The sequence below is a fragment of the Musa acuminata genome, chromosome BXJ3-5 (genome assembly GCF_036884655.1).
Source record: "Musa acuminata AAA Group cultivar baxijiao chromosome BXJ3-5, Cavendish_Baxijiao_AAA, whole genome shotgun sequence".
In the NCBI taxonomy this organism is placed as follows: domain Eukaryota; kingdom Viridiplantae; phylum Streptophyta; class Magnoliopsida; order Zingiberales; family Musaceae; genus Musa; species Musa acuminata.
Window position 1 is genome coordinate 12,056,929 of NC_088353.1, and position 21,084 is coordinate 12,078,012.

General features: G+C 36.7%; 1 protein-coding gene across 1 annotated transcript; it reads left to right on the forward strand.

Moving 5' to 3' along the window:
- The first annotated feature begins 12,223 nt into the window (after positions 1-12,223).
- On the forward strand, positions 12,224-13,390 carry LOC135637848 (proline-rich protein 4-like). The gene is made up of 2 exons (XM_065150682.1): positions 12,224-12,456; positions 12,542-13,390. Exons 1-2 carry the CDS (start codon positions 12,294-12,296, stop codon positions 13,189-13,191), a joined length of 813 nt encoding a protein of 270 aa, XP_065006754.1. The 5' UTR covers positions 12,224-12,293; the 3' UTR covers positions 13,192-13,390.
- Positions 13,391-21,084: the final 7,694 nt, after the last annotated feature.

A 21,084-nucleotide genomic window follows, 5' to 3' on the forward strand; every position in this document is an offset into this window, starting at 1 on the left:
TAGTCTGGAAGACTATGCCATAATGATTCCACCTATTGGGTCACTGTTTGAGCCTTCCACTTAGCCCAACACAGCCCAAACTATTGAATCTCGGATTTTGATGATGACATCAATTGTCATTTGTTATCTAATCCATATGCTGAGATAAGTGTGCAGGATTAACTACGATGAAAATAAGACATGCAGCAGGAGTTGCCTCGGAGTTAGGACCATGATCACGTTGGGAGTTCGAGAGCTTGACGGAAGTCCGGACGGTCGTCGGAGGTTCTGCGAGAACAAATCCGAGAAGTCCAGGAGCTTACCAAAAGAAGCTCGTCGGAACTCGCCAAGAGGATCGTCGCAAGTCCAGGAGTTTACCGGAAGCCCGTAGGAGCATCGTCGGAGGTCCGTCGAATGTTTGCCGGAAGTTCGCCGGAAGCTCGCCGGAAGAAGTGATTGACACACCGGAGCAAGCTGTAGTAAGAGTCTTAAAGAATTGTCGTAGTTAGCACAATGATTAAGTTAGAATTGGGAGGTGATCCCATTAACTTAATCTAGGGGCAATTGGGCCCTTAAAAGAATCAAATTGGGCCGAATGGATCAAACCATTCGGACACAGATCACCAGCCAAAGGTGGCACCGTCTGGGACGGCAGTGGCACCGCCAGGGCTCCGTCTCCGAGCGAGACTGGGCGGTGCAACCGCCTCTGACAACGGTGCAACCGCCTGAGCTCAGTCTCCGAGCTCTGGTTAGGCGGTGCAACCGCCCCAGTTAGGGGTGGCACCACCTGAGCTCGGTCTCCGAGCTCTGCCAAGCGGTGCAACCGCCCCTAACAAGTAGTGGCACCGCCCAGAGGCTCAGTCTTCGAGCTCTGCTAAGCGGTGCAACCGCCAAATCCCAGAATTTCAGGAATTGATAATTTTGAGCTCGGAATTCAAATTGGTTTGGGGCCTATAAATACCCCACTCTTTCAGCAATAAAAGAGCAACGAAAACCACCAAAATCCTGATCTTACTCTGTGATTTTAGAGCTCAAAAGTGTTGTATAAGCTAAAGTTTCTTCTCCCTCTTTTCTTCCAAGTTCATATCTTTCAAGAGAGGATAGAAAAGTTTGTAAGGGTTGTCTCCTAAGCCCGTCAAAAGGAGTGACTCTGTAAAAGGACGGTTGGCCTTCGCCTATTGAAGGAAGGCCTCTAGTGGACGTCGGCAACCTCATCGGTGGAGGAAGCCAGAAGTGGATGTAGGTCAGATTGACCGAACCACTCTAAATCATGCTGCTCTCTGGTTTGCATTTACTTTGAGCTTATTATCCTTACTGCAAACCTCCTTCATAGCTTACTGCCTTCTACACTTTTACGTCTGCGTTTCCAAGCTCAATACTTTCCGAATCGTGTTTAGACATAAATCACTTTTCTCGTACGAACATCGTATTTCAGTTTACGCTTATATTCTGATTTTTATCTCAATAGCAAACTGCCTTAACAGATTCGTTTTAACTGCTTCTTGCCTAATCACAAGTTAAAGTGATTTACGAAACAACTTTTCTACTGAAATCGCTTTTCTCGTACGAACATCGTATTTCAGTTTGCTCTTACGTTCTGATTTCCATCACAACTGCAAACTGCCTTAACAGATTTATATTAACTACTTATTGCCTAATCTTAAGTTAAAGAAATTTACGAATCAACTTTTCTACTGAAATCGGCTTTGTCGTACGAACGAAGTTTTTAACATTGAAAGTTTTCCGCTGCACTAATTCACCCCCCCCCCCCCCCCCCCCCCCTCCCCCCCTCTTAATGCTCTTGATCCTAACAATTGGTATCAGAACTCGGTTTACTCTCAAAAAACGGATTAAAACCCAAGAGAGATGGCATACGCTGGAAACCAAGAGGGACATTCTATTACACGTCCACCCATGTTCAATGGAACAGACTACACCTATTGGAAGACTCGAATGAGGATCTTCCTTATTTCAATGGATTTTGAACTTTGGAATCTTGTCGAAAATGGATTTTCGAAATCTTCTCTTCCAATGATCGATTGGAATGAATTGGAGAAGAAGATTTTCACTCTTAATGCAAAGGCTATGAATGCCTTATTTTGTGCGCTTGATAAAAATGAGTTTAATCGTGTTTCGGTTTGTGAAACCGCATTTGATATTTGGCATACACTCGAAGTGACTCACGAAGGCACAAGTAGAGTATAAGAGTCAAAAATTAATCTTTTGATACACTCTTTCAAACTTTTCCGAATGAAACCGAGCGAGACTATTGGCGACATGTACACCCGTTTCACGGATGTCGTCAATGGTCTAAAAGGACTCGGCAAAAGTTTTTCGGATTTTGAGCTTGTAAATAAGATTCTAAGATCCCTTCCTAAGAGTTGGGACCCTAAAGTTACTACTATTCAAGAGGCTAAAGACTTAAGCAACTTCCCTCTTGAAGAACTAATCGGGTCACTAATGACTTATAAAATGACATGCAAGGCTCATGAAAAGCAAGAAGACATCATTCCAAAGAACAGGAAGGATATGGCACTTAGAAGTTTAGATGACCACTTGAGAGAAAACTCAAGTGATGAGGACTGTGATGATGACTTGGCATTTCTAACAAGGAAATTCAAAAAATTCATGAAGAGAAACAAATTTAAAAATGACATAAATAATAAACTTGAACCCAAAAGGGACCAAGTTATTTGCTATGAGTGCAAAAAGCCGGGACACTACAAGAGTGATTGTCCCCAAGCCAAGAAGAGAACATCAAAGAAGAAGGCGCTCAAAGCAACATGGGATGATTTGAGCGCATCCGAAGAAGAGGAGTCCAACACCGATCAAGTTGCTCATTACGCCTTAATGGCCATCGGAGATGAGGTAACAAATTTAATTGATACAGATTTATCATTTGATAAATTATTAAATGTCTTCCATGATTTATTTGATGAATGCAAGATTATTAGTAGAAAATATAAATTGCTAAAAAAGGAGCATGATAGTCTTAATTGTGATTTCGATAAGTTAAAGACTGAATATCATGATAGTTTAGGCTCTTGTATCAAATGTCATGATCTACAAACTATCCAAAAGCAAAACTTGCTACTCATGGACACCTTGAAGAAATTTGAGGTTGGTAGCAAATCTTTGAACATGATCCTTACAAACAAGGGTCACGTTCCCAAAAGAAGTGGAATCGGATTTGTGAGAAATTCTCACCAAAATCCAACCACCTTCATAAAAGGCCCCATCCTACATGTTCAACACCAAAGCAAATGCAACTTTTGTTGCAAGCATGGACACAAAACGCATTATTGTCCATTCAAGAAGATTAGTCCGAACAAATTAATTTGGGTTCCTAAAGGAACCATGATAAACTCTATGCAACATGACAAATAATATAGATCAACTTTTGAGGCACCCAAAAGTAAATGGGTACCTAAAAATTATCCTTTCTTATATAGACATACACCATCACAAACTAGGAGCAAGAGATGGTACCTTGATAGTGGATGCTCAAGGCATATGACCGGAGATCCATCTCAATTCTCTAAGCTCACTAGCATAGACGAAGGCTATGTCACCTTCGGAGACAACAACAAGGGTAAAATCATTGGCAAAGGAACCATAGGTAACAAATCTAACTTCTTTATTGAAGTTGTTTTGTTAGTTGATGGTTTAAAACATAATCTCTTGAGCATTAATCAATTATGTGATAAAGAATATATTGTCAAATTCGAATCTAATGCATGCATCATTAAAAAATCACACAACAACGTATACACCATTGACATCAATGATTTGTGTAATAAAATATGTTTTTCGATTTTAAATGAGGATGCTTGGCTATGGCACAGAAGATTAGGTCACACTAGCATGAAACTAATTACTCAAATATCATCCAAAGAACTTGCACGAGGAATTCCTCACATCAAGTTCATCAAAGATAATGTGTGTGATGCTTGTCAATTAGGAAAACAGATTAAGAGTAGTTTCAAATCTAAGAACCAAATAAGCACATCAAGGCCCTTACAATTGATCCCTATGGACTTGTTCGGACCAATCTCTACATCAAGTCTAGGAGGTAGCAAATACGCCCTCGTCATTGTAGATGACTATAGTAGATACACATGGACTTATTTTTTGAAACACAAAAATGAATGCTTTAGATATTTCACTAAGTTTTGCAAACATGTTCAAAATGAAAAAGGTTTTATGATTTCATCAATTCGAAGTGATCACAGTGGTGAATTTCAAAACCGTGATTTCCAAGAATTCTATGAATCTAACGGATTCAACCACAACTTCTCTACTCCAAGAAATCATCAACAAAATGAAGTAGTAGAAAGAAAGAATAGAAATTTACAAAAAATGGCAAGAACCATGTTGAATGAACAAAGCCTACCCAAATATTTTTGGGCCGAAGCTGTAAACACTACATGCTACATTTTGAATAGAGTTTTAGTAAGACCCTTACTCACCAAAACTCCCTATGAGTTGTGGAACAATAAAAAACCCAATGTTTCTTATTTTAAAGTTTTTGGGTGTAAGTGTTTTATCTTGAATGAGAAAGATGCCTTAGGAAATTTTGATGCTAAATCCGATGAAGGAATTTTTCTTGGTTATTCTTTGATTTCTAAAGCTTTTAGTATCTTCAATAAAAGGACTTTAATAATGGAAGAATCAATTCATGTTGTTTTCAATGAGATTTCCGAAATCAAGAAAAATGACTTTGATGATGATGTTAATTTCAATTCTTTGAATTTAAATGAAACCCCTTCTCCAACTAGCAACTTGGATGCATCCACTTCCAAAACATCCTTACCTAAGGATTGGAAGTATGTAGATGCTCATCCTAAGGAGCTAATTCTAGGAGACACATCTAAGGGGGATCAAACACGTTCATCTCTTAAAAATTTTTGTGCCAACGTCACATTTCTCTCCCAAATTGAACCTAAATGTATTGACGAAGCCATGAAAGATGATTCATGGATTATCGCAATGTAAGATGAGTTAAATCAATTTGAGAGAAATATGGTGTGGAAGCTTGTTCTTAGGCCAAATGACCATTTAGTTATTGGTACTAAATAGGTCTTCAGAAACAAGCAAGATGAAAATGGTATCGTGGTTAGAAACAAGGCTAGATTAGTGGCCAAAGGTTTCAACCAAGAAGAAGGTATCGATTACGAAGAAACCTTCGCTCCTGTGGCTAGATTAGAAGCCATAAGGATGCTCTTTGCCTATGCTAGTAATAATAATTTTAAGTTATTTCAAATGGATGTTAAAAGCGCTTTTCTAAATGGCTTTATTTCTAAAGAAGTTTATGTTAAACAACCTCCCGGATTTGAAAATAATAGCCTCCCTAATCATGTATTTAAATTAATCAAAGCTCTCTATGGTTTAAAACAAGCCCCTAGGGCTTGGTATGACAGACTAAATACTTTTCTTATTGAAAATAATTTCACAAAAGGCAAGGTCGATACTACATTATTTATCAAAAATTTTGAAAATAATTTTCTCATTGTTCAGATTTATGTTGATGATATTATCTTCGGTTCTACGAATGAATCTCTTTGTGAATCTTTTGCTAAAACCATGAGTCTCGAATTTGAAATGAGTTTGATGGGAGAATTAACCTTTTTCTTAGGCTTACAAATTAAGCAACTAAGCACTGGAATCTTTATTAATCAAACTAAATATGCCTTAGATCTGCTAAATAGATTCAATATGAATAGCTCAAAAGCTATTAACACTCCTATGAGCACCTCCACTAAGTTGGAAGTTGATGAAAGTGGAGAAAGCTTCGATCAAAAACCTTATAGGGGTATAATAGGAAGTTTACTTTACCTCACTGCAACTAGACCAGATATCATGTTCAGTGTGGGACTTTGTGCTAGGTTTCAATCGAACCCTAAGATATCTCATCTCAAAGCGGTTAAAAGAATTCTTAGATATCTTAAAGGAACTACAAATCTAGGATTATAGTATCCAAAATCCGAAAATTTTCAGTTAATTGCTTATGCTGATGCGGATTTTGCCGGGTTTAGACTAGATAGAAAAAGCACATCAGGAACATGTCAATTTTTGGGACATTCCCTTGTTTCCTGGTCATCCAAGAAACAAAACTCGGTTGCTCTATCAACAACTGAAGCAGAATATATTGCAGCTAGTGCATGCTGTGCACAAGTTGTGTGGATGAAAAACACCTTAGAAGATTATAAAGTATATCTTAAAAACATTCCCATTAAATGTGATAATACTATGTTTAACAAAGAATCCCATTCAAAACATATTGACATTAGACATCACTTTATACGAGATCATGTTACTAATCATGATGTAATTATAGAATTCATAGATACTAAGCATCAACTAGCTGATATTTTTACAAAACCTCTAAGTGAAGAACAATTTGATTTCATAAAAAGAGAATTAGGAATGTTGATGTGTCCGAATGCATAAATTTGTTAAAATTATTATTCGGACTTTATTGATTGAATTACATAGTCTTGCATGAATGTGTTAAATTAAATTTTCAGTTCCAAATCGGATTTCATGAATATATTATTCTCTTTTGAACTTTGATTCACATCATAAATTTTTGACAAATAGAAACATCTAGCAAATGCATAGCTTTTAGACTTATCATGTGAAAAATATTTGAGAAATAAATTTGATGATTCTCTCTTAAAAAAAGGAAAATATATTTTGCAAGGACTTGACTCACATAAATATCCTGGTCCTTGTAAAGCATGCTATCGATTTGAACTACACAAATGGTTTTCCTCCTTCGTGCAAAAAGAATAATAACAAATAAAAAGAAAAAAGTTTTTACTCTATGTAGATAATCATCATGTCATGATCTTCTTGAGATGTTTGTATCCTATAAATGACATGAATCTACTTATGGCATCACATGTATATTCAAAAGATGCTTATATCATTCTCCTTTTTGTTGATGACAAAGGGGGAGAAGTATATAAATTGATGCTATAAATGCCATATTATGTTGAAAGAAGCAGATATATGAAGTATATGAATTGATGCTATAAATGTCATATTATGTTAAAAAAAACAAACATATGATGCTATGCCATGTTTGCTATGATTGCCATATTTGCATCATATTAAGATATCAAGAACTTGCAATGTAATTTTACATGTTGATATCTTTCCATATGATGAATTGCTATCATTACAACAATTAACATTTGAAATTTGAAAATGGATGTCTGAGTCTTGACATCATACAGAGAGATACATTATGATGGGAATCATAATGGGAGTTTTGATAAGGTTAAATGACTTTAACTTATCAATATGTCTCTTGAATTCAAAGTCTTTGAATTCAAGAATGACTTATCTCAATTATGGCACATAGATAGGGGGTGTTAAGGTTAACTCCGTTATCAATTGATTGTCATCATCAAAAAGGAGGAGATTGTTGAATCTCGGATTTTGATGATGACATCAATTGTCATTTGTTATCTAATTCATATGTTGAGATAAGTGTGCAGGATTAACTACGATGAAAGTAAGATATGCAGCAGGAGTTGCCCCGGAGTCAGGACAATGATCACGTTGGGAGTTCGAGAGCTTGACGGAAGTCCGGATGGTCGTCGGAGGTTCTGCGGGAACAAATCCGAGAAGTCCAGGAGCTTCCCAAAAGAAGCTCGTCGGAACTCGCCAAGAGGATCGTCGTAAGTCCAGGAGTTTGCCGAATGTCCGCAGGAGCATCGTCGGAGGTCCGTCGGATGTTCGCTGGAAGCTCCCGGAAGAAGCGATTGACGCACCGGAGTAAGCTGTAGTAAGAGTCTTAAAGAATTGTCGTAGTTAGCACAATGATTAAGTTAGAATTGGGAGATGATCTCATTAACTTAATCTAGGGGCAATTGGGCCCTTGAAAGAATCAAATTAGGCCGAATGGATCAAACCATTCGGACCCAGATCACCAGTCAGAGGTGGCACCGCCTGGGACAACAATGGCACCTCCAGGGCTCAGTCACCGAGCGAGACTGGGTGGTGCAACCGCCTCTGACAACGGTGCAACCGCTTGAGCTCCGTCTCCGAGCTCTAGCTAGGCGGTGCAACCGCCCCAGTCAGGCGGTGCAACCGCCAGACCTTGGAATTCCGGGAATTGATAGTTTTGAGCTCGGAATTCAAATTGGTTTGGGGCCTATAAATACCCCACTCTTTCAGCAATGAAAGAGCAGCGAAAACCACCAAAATCCTGATCTTACTCTATGATTTTAGAGCTCAAAAGTGTTGTATAAGCTAAAGTTTCTTCTCCCTCTTTTCTTCCAAGTTCAGATCTTTCAAGGGAGGAGAGAAAAGTTTGTAAGGGTTGTCTCCTAAGCCCGTCAAAAGGAGTGAATCTATAAAAGGGTGGTTGGCCTTCGCCTATTGAAGGAAGGCCTCTAGTGGACGTCTGCAACCTCATCAGTGGAGGAAGCCAGAAGTGGCTGTAGGTCAAGATTTACCAAACCACTCTAAATTGCGCTGCTCTCTGGTTTGCATTTACTTTGAGCTTATTATCCTTACTAGAAACCTCCTTCATAGCTTACTGCCTTTTGCGCTTTTATGTCTGCGTTTCCAAGCTCAATACTTTCTGAATCGTATTTAGACGTAAATCGCTTTTCTCGTACGAACATCGTATTTCAGTTTGTGCTTACATTCTGATTTCTATCTCAATAGCAAACTACCTTAATAGATTCGTTTTAACTGCTTCTTACCTAATCACAAGTTAAAGTGATTTACGAATCGGCTTTTCTACTGAAATCGCTTTTCTCGTACAAATATCGTATTTCAGTTTGCTCTTACATTCTGATTTCCATCACAACTGCAAATTGCCTTAACAGATTTATTTTAACTACTTCTTGCCTAATCTTAAGTTAAGGAAATTTACGAATCAACTTTTCTACTGAAATCGGCTTTGTCGTACGAATGAAGTTTTTAACGTTGAAAGTTTTCCGCTGCACTAATTCACCCCCCCCCCCCCCCCCCCCCCTCTTAGTGCTCTTGATCCTAACACAAATATGGGCCCAATTGACCCCTAATTGAGTTGGCCCAACTCTTACCCAATTATATGCTAACTATAAAATTTAAGACATTCACTAAGCTAAATAAGTTTGTGAGTCTAGGTTTCTTCCAGCGAGCTTCCAGCAAACTTCCGATGATCGCTCGGTAATGTTCCAACGGACTCCCAGCAAGCTCCTGGACTTCACGACGATCTTTTTGACGAGTTCCAACAAGCTTCTTTGGCAAGCTCCTAGACTTCTCGGTCAATTCTGATAGACCTTCCAACGAACATCTGGACTTCCGACGAACTCTCAACGAAATCTCATTATTGACTCCAGGACTTCATTTTGCTTTATATCTTGATCGCTATCATAGTTAATCCTGCACATATAAAATATACTTCGATCTAGATAATTATTACAAAGTAAATCAAATGTTGTATGGCATGTTATTGGTTCATCGGTGCTTCATCCGAATCTTCTACGCATCGTCCTCTCTTGTGGCTTATTGCCCAATCGGCCAATTGACCTCCACAACTTCCATTTTCTTAGCATAATTTCTGCTCTTCTTGACCCGATACCTAAACCCATAGCCCGAAGCCTTCTATCGATATATCGACCGATCTTTCGGCTCAACGTCTAATCTTCTGACATATTTTTCTCCGATCCAACATGATTCTTTCTACTTTAAATTGTCTCTCCCTGGTCGAAGCTTCCTACATTACTCAAAACATAGATTAAATCATAAACACTCTTAATTGATTTCATCATCAAAATCTGAGATTTAACGAATAATAGATATAATAATTTATAGTCATATTATCAAAACCAATTGAAAAAAATCTGAAAACCCAAGTAATACTCTTCTAACATGATTTTTATTATTATATATATATAATCATCGGCGATAGATTGATCATCCAAAACTCGAAATGCAATTACTCTTTTTTATATGGTTCAATTACTATTATCCAATGACATGTGATTCTAAGGCATCTGTGAATGAATGTTTCAAATATCAAAACAAATAGAAACACATCTATCAAAAGATCAAAATGAATTTTATAATTTTTTCTTTATTTATAAATATTATGAATGACACCTGTAAATATAGAATAAGGAACATGTCTAGTGGCAAAATTTAAAATATTTTGATAATAGTCAATAAAATCAAGGTTTTGATTGCACAGCTGCCAATCAATTTTCTATGAATAACATTAGTAGTATAAAAATTTTCTATATTTTTTGAATGAAATTCTTCCTCTTGATCAGTGTATATAGTTTTACTTTTGTATATGCTTTTAGTCTCTATCAAAAGTTTTAATTTGTACGCAACCAAAATCTTCATATTTGTTTTTAATAAAAAATATCAAAGCCAATCATCCACCAAAATAGCAAAATAATAATTTTATTTTAAAGAATGAGACTGCATCAGCCCAAAAACATGTGTATATACCAACTCAGATTATTCTTTTGCTGTCCCATTGCTATGTTTTGGAAAAGATTCCCTGTGGTCCTTTCCTCCTAAGCAGCGTTCATAAATAAATTCATTATAACGAACCAAGTGATAATCGATATACCATCATTATTATAAAATAGACCAAGACATATTAAATTTATTGACTATATTTATAATGTCAATGTCAATTTTCATTTAATGTAAGCCAGAACGAAAAGAAAAACCTTTATTAATTAAAGAACATAAGGATCCCTCAAGGCAAGCAGTGGACATGGCAAGAGAGAGGTACCATTTCTATGATTTTGAACTTGGGAATCCAGAATTAAACAACCTCGTTCTAATTTTAGCTTAAGTACTACACCATCACCTGGTTTAATCTTGGTTAATTTGGAAAGCCAGCATTGGGTTACCGCATCCTTATTTTGCTGCCGGTTGAAGAAGCTTAATTCCTACGCTGTTGTCTGGTCCAATTCACACCCAGGTGTATTTACTCTCATAATTCAATTCCGTATATGGCCAAACAGGTATTCCTATTTCATACTACTTTATTCTTCAGGAGTTCTTGGCTCTATAAATATTTGTGATGGTTGTTTACCGTCTGTCGTATTGATTATTTTTCAATTTATTGATAGATCTATATGTTGATTATAAGTGTGGTTCTACGCATTGCAATTAGCTAAGATCTACAAGATATCTGTATACCAACTGTGCCTTTGTGACACAAATAAGAATCCTAAAGTCAATGAAGAGGTTGAAGTAACTGAATCAGCTGGGAATCATTTAGAAATCAACATCTAGGCATTGATCCGACGAGGATGGAATCTTGATAATTTATTTTGTTGTAATTTTGACGACGACTGCATTGATTATTAGATCTACTGGAGGGAATTAATCATCAAATCTGGACTGCTAAATTTGCTAAAGCCAATGGAGTATAAATATCAGGAGCTAACGTGTTCTTTAGCACCCATAAATTCTTGCCACAAACACAGCTTTCATATTGGGATGGCCCTGAACCAGTCTATTTTTTCTTCAGAGTTGCATTAAACACTACCTACTTTGGCACACTTCATTTATGCTATGACAGCTGCAGGGAGGTCTCTATCAACGTGATGTTTGATGTAAGTTCATCACGCTGACTGTGAACCATCCTCATACAGTGATTAACTTGCTGTTTGCACCAACTTGGATCTCGCCTTTTTATATCAGATGTTACTGACTGAATCTAGTTCAAACTTGCAGACGAGCTAAAACCTAATCTGCCTCAAAGCTTTATAAGAATATATACATAGAACAGCTCATTAGTTTCTTGAAATGTAGAAACTCCATAGTAGTTTGATTCATCTATTAAATGGAAGGTATATAAATCTGTGGGTACCTCGAAATACTATCGATGGCATTGAATAGATTCCATGTACTAAATACACCAGGCTAAAGTAGTATCTACATTTACAGAAACCACCTGCTTCTCTATCGACCATTAGCAGTAGCCGCTGAGGTTTTATCCATAAGAGTAGAAATCTAGAATGTCGATCGTTTCCTGTGTTAGGATACCCGAGTTCGGGATTCATCCCAGAAGTGACTAGAGTTTTAATGAGACGATTAAGTAGGTATAAAGAGGTGCACCAACGACTGATATCGTAGATAAAATCAAGGGAATATTTAATGGATGAAACTGCAAATCCGGTGTCATGGAGGCTCCCTAATTGCACTTCGTAGAAGTTTTCAAGTCCATTGTCGGCCATGGCTAAGGATTTCTTGGTATAAAATGGCACGTAGAGTTCTCAACATTGCACAAGAAACCACAGGTTGAAATCTTCTTCTCCTTCTTGGTCCGTTTGAGTTCTACCATGGGGACTCCACCGCATCTAAGAAGCCTTTTGCTTGCAGTATTGTTGATGATCGGATCTACAAGCGCTGCAACGCAGACCGAAACGTTGGTCACCGTCGTCGGTGCTACCGAATGCTTGGACTGTGCGCAGAACAGTATCAAGACGGAGGATGCAGTCAAAGGTGGGTCATCATTCTTCACTTGTTTTTCGATAAATGCTCGATTGAACTTCTTATATGTGTTGTCGTGGTGGTTATGGCTAAGCAGGGCTGCGTGTAGCTATCAAGTGCAAGGTGCGCAACGAAAAATACGAGACCAAAGCCGCAGCTGAGCTCGACAGCAACGGAGACTTCAACGTCAAGCTCCCGAGTGAGCTTCTCCAGGACAACGGCGAGCTGAAACACGAATGCTTCGCGCAGATCCACAGCAAGTCCGACGCACCTTGCCCCGACATGAACGGGCTGAACCCATCGAAACTTGTTCTCAAGTCCAAGGAGGGAGGAAAGCACACGTTCGTGGCAGCATCCGGGAAGCTATCTTTCTCGTCGGTCACCTGCGCATCGGCCACCCAAGCCTTGCTTCTGTGGCACAAGAAATTTCACAAGCATCACCTGCCAACTTACAAATCTCCATCTCCAGTCCACAAATTGCCACCCAAGCCTTACTACCATCCCCACCCACACCCAGTTTACAAGCCGCTAACTCACAAATCTCCATCTCCAGTCTACAAGCCACCGGCGCCGGAGAACAAGCCACCATCAGGGGGACACTACAAACCGCCCACGCACGGGTACAAGCCGCCGTCGGGAGGATACTATAACCCACCCGCTTCACCGGTCTACAAGCCGTCGCCGGTGCCATACCACGAGCATCCAGCGATTCCTATCCCTAAGCACCATGAAGAACAGAAGGCGTAGAACCAGATCGAGCAGATGGCATAAAATATATATCTGTCATCGCTTCAAGCGTTTGATGTTATGCGTAATAATGCTAGATCTTAGGATGCGTGTGAACGCTGTGGTGGAAGGAGGTCTTTGTTGCTTCTTTCTTGCTTGCTTGCTTTCTTGTTGCTGCTGTAATGCCTGTAAGAGTATGTGATTTCAGCTATTTCACGTATGATTGGAGTAACATTTGCTCTTATATTTATACTTCTGCTAATGGTGGTAAAAAAATAAGATAGTATCCAACATTCTAAAAGGTTGAAAACCCATAATTTAGTGATGTTGTTCGAACAGAATATATAGAAAATGATTTGATTGAAGTGAAGATAATTTTTAAAAAAATGCCAATTTAATAAAATAGATAATATATCGCCTCGCTGCCTCTCTTTAGGAAATGAATACAAGCATAGTCCAAGAATTAAGAAAAACAAGAGCCAAAGAGAAGCAAGGACAAATCAAATAACTTCTTTTTGGGTTATTGATACTCTAATTAATCAGCATCGTCTCAATTAATATAATAACAAATAAAGAAAACTTGGATGATGGTTTTGTTGGACTCTAAATTAAGTACTTTTTATTAAAAAAAAATTATTAATACTTAGATATTCTAGTACCGTAAAGATTTCTCAACTCAAGAGTGATTTGCCGACTAGTTGGCCGCTTGATTGCCCTATTTGTTGTTTACATGAGAAAATATGTATTTATCAAATTTTTGAAGTAAGGATCTGATGCTATTAATGGTATTCTTGAGAGAGCCTAAGGTATAGTCGAATTGCTTTGAATCATTTGCATGACACCTTTGGAATCTGATTCTATAATGATGTGTGGGTGTTAAATAGTTAGACTACCTTCAAACCATCCTGGTGTGTCATCATTTCACAAAACAAAATGCCTTTATGTTCCAAACACCTACCACCAGCAAAAATAACTTGGCTAGTAAAATTACGTAAAACAAATCTTAAACCTGCATCCTTATCACTAAAAGAGTCATCACGACTTAGTTTAAACCATACTAAATAAGGTTTTGTCCAATGAACTTGTAAATGACTTAACTCTTGAATAATGCCATCAGATTTATGGGGCAGACTTATGGGGCTTCATAATATAAGCCAAGACACTTGCAATAATTTTATGTTAAAGTTAGTTGGGGTAATTGTGAAAGTGCGATTGTATACAATATCATTTTTTATTTTCCAGAGCCACCATAAAGTTATGACAATAATAGTTTTTAAGGAACCAACAACATGCTTGTGCATTCCAACAATTTCTTAAAGTAATTGTCCATCATGTCAAGATTCAAGAAAGGAATTGTATGTTTAAATGGTATCATAAAAGTTACCAAAGAGATGAGGAGAAAGGACATTGAAAGAAACCTTGTATAATTGATTGCATAGTTGATTCACAAAAAGGACAACAAAAAGTATTGGAAAGTCTAAGTCGAGCAAGTCTATTAGACAAGGGAAGATGATGATGGTATAAGAGTTTCCAATAGAAACATCTTATACGCGACAAAACTAGAAGCCTTCATAAATAACATCACCAATCCCCATTGTCCAAATTCTTACCCGTCTGACAAAGCAAAAAATTTATAAATTGATTTGGTAGTAGCTATCTTTCGAATGTCTAGCTTCCAAAGCCAAAAATTATCATGTGGCTTAAGAGCTAAGTTAATATCATAAGCTTTATTAGTTAAAAGTAGACCAAATGTAGGATCTAGCTTTACTATGTCTCATTGCCCATGGTTTGTAAAATTTGAAATTGTACAAATATTAAGTAATTCATTGTAATTTTAAAAAAAGGATTGTAAGCAAAAGAGATATCTAAGAGTCCAACTATCCATAATCACGTTGATGGAAGAATCCATTCAAACAAATTTTTCAAAAACATTGCGCAGACAAGAAAAGATGCCAACTCCAGCTCATTTTAGCATTGTACTAAATTTTCATAAATTAATAGTACCATATTTGGCTTTGACCATGTCAACCCAAAGACAATTAAAATTAGTAAGATATTGATCGATGCGTTTGACATACAAAACAATTTTCATGAGATATAAATCTATAATAACAAGACTCCTAACCATTTTAGAGAGAATAATAATATCCCATGCAAGAAGATGTAAACATTTAGAATTAACATTTTTACTCCAAAGAAAGTTCTAATGATTTGAGTAATATTGTTTAATATATCAATTGGCATTCGAGTAACACTAAGAGAATAAAGTGGTATCAAATTAAACACAGAGTTATATGTATAACCTTACCAACTTGGGATAAGGGGAAATTTTGTCATGTTTCTAGTTTATTAGAAATAGGTTGTGTGAGGCCATGGAGGCAGTCGCCTTGGTACGATAAGAGTATCAAGATATTTTTTAAAAAATTCTCTTTTAATTTCACTTTTAGTGCATCATGAAAAATAAATTTTAGATTTAGAGGAGTTAAACTTTTGATTAGTGAGAGTTTCATAAGTTTGACCTATTTTAAAGATAGGAAAGACAATATTCAAAATAATATATCATCAACATTCATAATTGAAAGTTCCCTTAAAAATTGGAGTGATTTTTTTTTTTTCTAAGCAAGCCTTGTTGACAAGAAATGTGAATAATTGAGTAACAACCATGTAGGTGAAAGAGTATCTATCACCTTGGTGTAATCTTTTATGTCCTTTAAAAGAAGAAGAGGAGGAATCATTATTTTAATAATGGCATTGGACGATAGTGTTAATGGCATTGGACGATAGTGTATCCAAAATTTTTCACAATCAATTTTGATCATTACTAGTGTATTTTTAGCTATAATGGTGTATGCAATGCTTGGATAATCAAAATAATATTAAATAAAGTACTATTTGGATGAGGAGTTAATTTAAGGGGCTTGGAAGAGTTAGATCTTTTAGTTAATATGGGGTTTTTGGTTCCCATCTTTTGATAAAATCAGACTTTTGACTTAACCCTGTATAAATAAGGGGTAATGTATTAAATAAAATCAAGAGAGAAAGAAAGACGAAGGTAGAAACAAAAATAGGCTGGCCATATAAAGGTTGTAAGCGATTATGAACAATGTCTCTTTTCTTCTACTGTTTATTCTTCTTTATGCTCCGTTAGACCTCATCTTAATTAAAACATTAAGTATGAGAGAAAAATAAAGTGACAAATAGAGAGATATAAAGTTAAAAAAGATTGGGATATTATAATTGATCATGATAGAGTTGGCAAACTTTGCTCGAGAAATTTTTAGTAAAAACGATTGGTTTTTACTCTCATATCACTTTCCTTCTCTATTAGTTGGTTAAAGTCACCCCATTTTTCTTCTCGAGAAATTTTGAGTAAAAACGATTAGTTCATGTATTAGGATGTTTATGTTTTACGCATAAAAATTGTAATTATATTATTATTATATAAATTTTTTAATTATTATATTTTAAAATTTAATAATAATATATTAAATTTAAGATGTATATCTTTCAATATCATGATCTATAAATACATCATCGAATGAAATAATTTATAAAGAGAACTCGACTTGTATTCTACTATCTTCTTATCATTCATACAATTACTATAAATAATAAGATAGAGACTAAGAGGAAATGAAAGTAATCTACTTTGTATATAGTATTAGGAGGTCATATCTATTTATAGTCAAAAGCAAGTCTAGGATAAGTAATTGGTACAATCATTCTCATCAAAATCATCCCCAATAAAAAAATCTACCATAATTAGACTTACTTTCTATTAATTGATAACCCTAATCATAATCCAATCAAGATTGTAATATACCCTATCCATTAAATATGACCGTATGATATAGCATTCTCTCACTTAACCCATTAATTTATAAGATATAAAGGAATCCAAAATAATAATTAATAAAATAAATATTTTTAAATATATTTTTTAAAGATTTAAATTTTTTTTACAAATGATCATGGATTTTATAAAAATTAATAAGTCCAATAATTATAATAATACTATATTAAGTTTGACTATCAATATAAACTAACATGGTATATGTCATCAATATTACACTCCTTTTATATACCATAACATTATTAATCTTTCCTAATATACTCTATGATAATCTTTATAATTTTTCTTAAGATAATTATATAATTATATTTAATCATAATATATACATACATAAATATATAAAAATAAATAAGATAGTAGAAATAAATAAATTTAATTATATAAGTAAAAATATCAATTATGATGTTTACCCAAATATGTATTATCATATATTTTATAGGTTATTCACAAGTTCAATCATAAAAATATATATTTTAAATACCCTAGATAGTAAGGCCTTAATAAAATACCTTAGGTTATAATGCTCTAGTAAATGGATCAATAATCAATATAGTGGAACTCAAATTCTCAATTAATATTAGTTATTTTTAAATTTTTTCTTTAACTATAAAGTATTTTATACTATAATGCATAAATCTACTAGAGTATTTGTATTCTTAGATAAAAAAATTATTATGATATGTTAAAAAGTATCTTCAGTGACTTAGTAATTGAGTTTGGCTACCAAATCCTGAGATAAAATTTTACAATTATAAAACTTGATTAGTAGCCTCAAAGCATATCATGAAATTATCTTTTATTCTTATAATATAATTTAAATTCTATTATTCTTGAAAATTATCCTTTCAACTAATATAAATATAACTTTTAAAATATACTTCCAACTATTAAAATAATTTACAAAAGCAACATATAAAAATCCTATCATTTCATGCCGATTTAGTCTCTTGTATTTTAGTATATAATCTTTTATCCTTTGTAAATATCTTTTTCTTTTAGTTATAACCTTTCAATGTTTCATTTATGAGTAACTCTATATCTACTTAACATTTCTTACTACAAAACTAATATCTAGTCTAGTATAAACTTAAGTATATAATGATAGTCATAGATGTCGTACAAGTCAATCACGTATGTAATGTCACGTGTGACATGATACGCACTCTTTTTGTTTATTATTTATTTGATATTTTTCTCACTTTATATTGTATGTTGCATGTATTGTGATGTCATGGATCTATGCACTAGGAATCGAATCACAATGAGATCACGATAATGAGTCCAATTTATCTTTAAACACAGACCCTAAATAATTTCGATTATAGGTCACTCGAAAGGGACATCAAGATGACCAAATAGATTAGTGTGTTATACACCCATCCATATGATAGAAGCGGCTAGTCTCATAGCTGCTCATGTGGGGACACTAGGGATACCGCGTATGTGCTCATTGGAGAATGAGTTCATTAATTGATCCGCTTACGAAATGCTAGATGGTTGATGATACCTCATTGTCAGACAACGATTCCGTCATCCTAATGGTATATTTTATCATTAGACTTGAGACAACAAAGATATCTTGTATAAGTAATTCACTCTTTGATATCAGACTTATAGACTTGGAAGTTCTAGATCTAGCACAACCGGTCATCGAGAGTGGTAGTTAATTTTACATGGGCTATTGAGTGTTGATAAATGATCATCCGCTCTTAGTATCATGAGAGGAATATCTCATATATTCTTGCTCAGGAAAATCCTTGGCTAGGGTCATTCAAATTAAGAGAGAAAAAATTCTCCAAGAGAATCTGATTAGAGCGAGACTCGAGTAGAAACCGTATGGACTTGATAGCATTATGCCTAGTATACGATCTCTGAGATATTAAATGGATGAGGGACTATATCTATATGGTAACTAAGGACATACAAGTCCAATGGATTGGATTCCCCTATATCATCTAGGGATTGTGGCATAATGACCTAGTACGTTTGTAGTCGATGAGTCAAGTGAATTATTATGGAGATAATAATTCATTAATCCAAAAAGAGTTCTAATATATATGACTTATGACCAGCTCGATATTGGATCTAGAGGGTCACATACATATAGTAGGTATTACGATGAGTAGAGGTTCGGATATAAGATATTTGCTGAAACCCTTATCTTATTGGATATTCATTTGTTGAATCTCGTATTTTGATGATGAAACTACTTGATATATGTTTATGATTTAATCTGCGTTTTGAGTGACGCAGGATGTTTCGATCAGGATGAGACAATTAAAGCAGGAACATCATGTTGTGCCGGAGGAACATGTTAGAAGATTGGACGTCGGGCCGGTGGATCGGTCGACGTATCGACAGAAGGCTTCGGGTCGTGGACTCGGGCATCGGGCCAAGAAGAGCGGGTATTGTGCCAAGGATATCGGAGTTGCGGAGTCGACTGGCCGATTGGGCAATAGGCTGCAGAAGAGGACGATGCGCCGAAGAATCGGACGAAGCGTCGAGAGACCAATGACATGCCGGACAACTTGGTTAATTGCTTAGAACTAATTGTCTCGATCGAAGTTTTTGTTTTGTTGTGCAGGATTAACTACGATGAAAGTTAGACAAGCAGCAGGTGTTGCGCCGGAGTCAAGATCATGATCACGTTGGGAGTTCTAGAGTTCGACGGAAGTTCGGACGGTCGTCGGAGGTTCAGCGAGAACAGATCCGAGAAGTCCAGAAGCTTGCCAAGCGAAGCTCGTCGGAACTCGCCAAGTGGATCGTCGCAAAGTCCAGGAGTTTGCCGGAAGTCCGTAGAAGCATCACCGAGGGTTCATCGGATGATCGACGGAAGTTCGCCGGAAACTCGCCGGAAGAAGCGATTGACGTACCGAAGCAAAGCTGTAGAAATTGTCTTAGATTTAATCGTAGTTAGCACAGTGATTAAGTTAGAAATGGGAGGTGATCCCATTAGCTTAATCCTGGGGCAATTGGGCCCCTGAAGAACTCAAGTTGGGTCGAATGGTTCAACCCATTCGAACCCAAGTAGCTGTGGGAGGTGCAACCGCCCAGGCTAAGTCTCCCAGCGAGACTGGGCGGTGCAACCGCCCACGGCTCAGTCTCCAAGTGAGACTGGGCGGTGCAACCTCCTCTGTCAAGAGGTAGCACCGCCAGAGCTCAAGTTCCGAGCTCTGCCGAGAGGTGCAACCACCGAGCTCGGTCTTCGAGCTCTGGCAGGGTGATGCAACCTCCTTGGACAGGTGATGCATCGCCTGAGCTCGGTCTTCGAGCTCTGGAAGGAAGATGCAACCACCCCTGACAGAGAGGTGCATCCGCCTGAGCTCAGTCTTCGAGCTCTGCCAGGCGGTGCAACCTCTCCAGTCAAGAGGTGCAACCGCCTGATCTCGGAATTCCAGGATTTGATGGTTTTGAGCTCGAATTTTGAACTGGGTTGGGGCCTATAAATACCCCACCCATTCAGCACTGAAAAGAAACAGACCTACACCGAAATCTTGATCTTTTCTGTGATTCTAAGAGCTCAAAAGTGTTGTAAAGCCTTTAAGTCTCCTCCTTCTGTTCTTCAAGTTTTCAGTTGTAAAGTGAGGAGAGAAAGGTCTGTAAAGGTTGTCTCCTGAGCCTGTCAAAAGGAGAGAAATTGTAAAAGGGCAGTTTGGCCTTCGCCTATTGAAGGAAGGCCCCTAGTTGACGTCGGCAACCTCGTCGGTGGAGGAAGCCAAAAGTGGAGTAGGTCAAGGCTGACCGAACCACTCTAAATCTCTGGTTTGCGTTTATTTTCGAGCACTTTATCATTACTGCAAACCTCCTTCATTACTACTGCTCTCTGCGCTTTCACGAACAAGTTCTAAGTGCTGTTCTTCCGAATCTGCATTCAGACATAAATTCGTATTTTCATACATTACAGTTTACGTTTACGTTTGATTCTGCAGAACTGTTTTCCATGCCTTTACGAACGAGCTTCTTTGCAGTTTACACTTACATTTTGATCCTATTGATAACTGCAAACTGTCCTCTACAATTTTACGAACGAGTTTTAACATTTAGACGTAAAACTGCATTCA

Coding starts and splice junctions, on each gene's coding strand:
- LOC135637848 (XM_065150682.1), top strand. CDS start 12,294: ATGGGGACTCCACCGCATCTAAGAAGCCTTTTGCTTGCAGTATTGTTG. Junction 12,457..12,541: donor GACGGAGGATGCAGTCAAAG/GTGGGTCATCAT, acceptor ATGGCTAAGCAG/GGCTGCGTGTAGCTATCAAG.